The sequence below is a fragment of the Halyomorpha halys genome, unplaced genomic scaffold (assembly GCF_000696795.3).
Source record: "Halyomorpha halys isolate HHAL.00 unplaced genomic scaffold, Hhal_1.1 Scaffold1261.1, whole genome shotgun sequence".
Lineage (NCBI taxonomy): Eukaryota > Metazoa > Arthropoda > Insecta > Hemiptera > Pentatomidae > Halyomorpha > Halyomorpha halys.
In genome coordinates this window covers 306,422-309,088 of record NW_027113948.1, presented here as the reverse complement: position 1 = coordinate 309,088, position 2,667 = coordinate 306,422, and the positions used below count along the sequence as shown (strand labels likewise).

At 25.8% G+C, this 2,667-nt stretch overlaps 1 protein-coding gene across 1 annotated transcript in view; it reads right to left on the bottom strand.

The window, feature by feature from the left end:
• Positions 1-938: 938 nt before the first annotated feature.
• Positions 939-2,667, bottom strand: part of LOC136796723 (dynein axonemal heavy chain 12-like) — a gene marked incomplete at its 3' end in the record, with an annotated part of 13,244 nt that continues 11,515 nt past the window's right edge. The window contains exons 6-8 of the mRNA XM_067051183.1: positions 2,288-2,463; positions 1,233-1,396; positions 939-1,129 (exon numbers count right to left, since the gene is read on the bottom strand). Of these exons, the coding sequence (XP_066907284.1) occupies positions 939-1,129; positions 1,233-1,396; positions 2,288-2,463 (531 nt within the window). The remainder of the gene's footprint in view (positions 1,130-1,232; positions 1,397-2,287; positions 2,464-2,667) is intronic.

Sequence of the window (2,667 nt, the reverse complement as noted above, 5' to 3'; positions counted from 1 at the left end):
GTATGTTACAGCAGTTCAAACGTGTTACATCTTATTCCTTCTTCTCTTTTTTGACATTTTGCTTTCGCCAATACTTAACTTATATATATATATATATATGACATATATATGACATATCTACTTACGTAAAAAAAACGACAAAAATTATTTAAAGGGCCAAAAACCCATGTCCAAGAGAATTAAAAGAACATGGATAATTATTAACTACATTTATTAATTCAAATTAGGTACAGATACAGACTGATTTAGAATTGACTTTGTTGCTTTAACAATAATGCGAAGACTGAGTTTGCATGTCTCTAAACCAAGGATCATAATTAGGTGAATTCCACCCCAGGGTTCAAAAGGGTTGATTAGTGACAAATAAGTTGTCATATAACTTACTTTACTTTAATTTTTTTATTTATAAAATCTTCAATTTAACGGCCTCATAAAAACATTCAGACTCTTTCAAAAACTTTTTATAGCAATGAATAAGAAAATCAAAAAATATTCTTTCCTTTTCTTTTATGTTGGCTTTTAATTAATTATTTAATTAATTTTAGATCTTTTTGCATTTTAACTGCCATATTATTATATCATTTATCACAAACTATGTTTTTTTTCAATTTTCTACATGCCCATTTTTCTCTCCTTACCTTCAAATAGTGATATTAACAAGTTTTACTTAGTAATTCCTTACTTATCTTTTTCTTTCTCATAGCTAGGTTTTGATACCAATTCTTCGAACGAATTATTCAGTATTAGTTCTTAAATATATAGCTTTGGCTTTTTATGTTTTGGTAAAACTATTCTATTTACTACAGATAATTCATCCTAGTGTTAACTTAGCAAAATGCTATTTCTAAATTATATTCAACTAATAGTGATATTTGATGTGACCACAATAAATATGTGTATAATTATTTTTATAATATAAGTAAATATAGCTTACTGACCTCAATAATTTCAATTATTTCATCAAGACCAAAAATATTTGGCACTTCACCAGTGTTCAGCATGACATCAATATCTTGTAGAAATTTTTCATCTTTTACTTGCGAATCACTAAACAGAAATCCATGAGGCTTATTTTGAATACCAACATATTTTAATAATCTCTTAATATCTTCATGCCACTCATCAGGGCCTAAAAAAACATATATAATCTCATGTAAACTGATGCATATATTTTTTCTTTAATGACGATATTTGAGATTTCCTAATAAGTTAATGGTCATGATAAAACATACCATAATTTTTAGTTATTTCTGGTTCAAACAATGGCATTTCGTATACATAGGTGGCCAGCTTAGCTAGAGACTGCCTCCCACAGCCACTGACACCGACCAGTAAGCCTTGATCCCCAGGAGTAGATATTACTCGGCAAATGTGAACCAAATGAGCAATGGCATACCTGAAATTTAGATATTCACAATTAATTACATTGACTATAATTTTTTTAAATATTTACCTGCTTTAATAATAATGAGGATGAACAAAAAAATTCTGTGAATCCAGTCCTTAGAAGTTTTAGATGACTGTAAAAATAATTTTAATCCCATTCTGATATTAAATTGAGAAATATGAAGTAACAATAGTATTATCATATATTTTGATGCAATATCATCTTTATTATTATATTCTATTAGCTTAGAAAGATATAATTCATTTATCTCAATACATAATAACAAACACTGGAACAGTAAATATTATATAGTAAAGAATGAATACAAATGATTAAAGACTATATAAACGATAAGTCTTTTTAAATGGACAACATATATAAGCAATAATCATATCCAGACATGTACTTCACAAATATTCGAGATCAGAACAAGAACTGATTAAAATAAAGATGTGAAAAAATATTTCTACAACTTAAAGAGAAACAATCACTTATAAGCTATCTTTTTTTCCTAAGTAAGGTATAAAGGGAAAAATAAGAGCAAACTAAAATTTTGTTTAAAAGTCAATTAAAATTGATAGATATACAAAGTAAAAATTGATAAAAAATAAAATTTAAATTTCTAAGATGTCCATTTTATTGCTTATAATAAAGTTCAATATGGTTTTTAAATTTCAAAAGATATTTTCAAACTTTTTATACTAACAACACTTTCAACAGATGTTGAATAAGCTCAAGCAATACAAGTCCTAAAAAATAAGACTATTATTATGATTGAATATTATAAAATGTTTGCAATATAAATTTATATTGTAGATCTGTATGTGCTGATATTTTATATTTGTGTAATATGCTAAATGAGAAATGGCTAAAAAATATGTATTCGATTGTACTCCTTACTGAAATAATAAGACATTTAGCTTTGTCTTGTGTGAAAGATTATAATTGGTTATGGCATCCCCCATTACTTCTAGAAATCGTTCAAGTGAAACAATTTCTTCATATTTCTTATCCTCATCTTCTTCAGTATCTAAAGCACTTGTGAAGAGAAGATTATTCAAGTGTTCCACTGTAATCTGCAATTTTTTTTATTAATACTCGAATAAGGATTAATTTAAAAAAGTAAAATATATTCATGTATAAAATAACATAACTAATTGAATGTTTTTTACATCAAATAAAAAGATTATTTGGATATGTTAATGTCAAATTAGTCATTTAGATTTTTAAAAATATTTTAACTCAACCTGAGAGTTAAAATATTTTATTTTACTATAGAT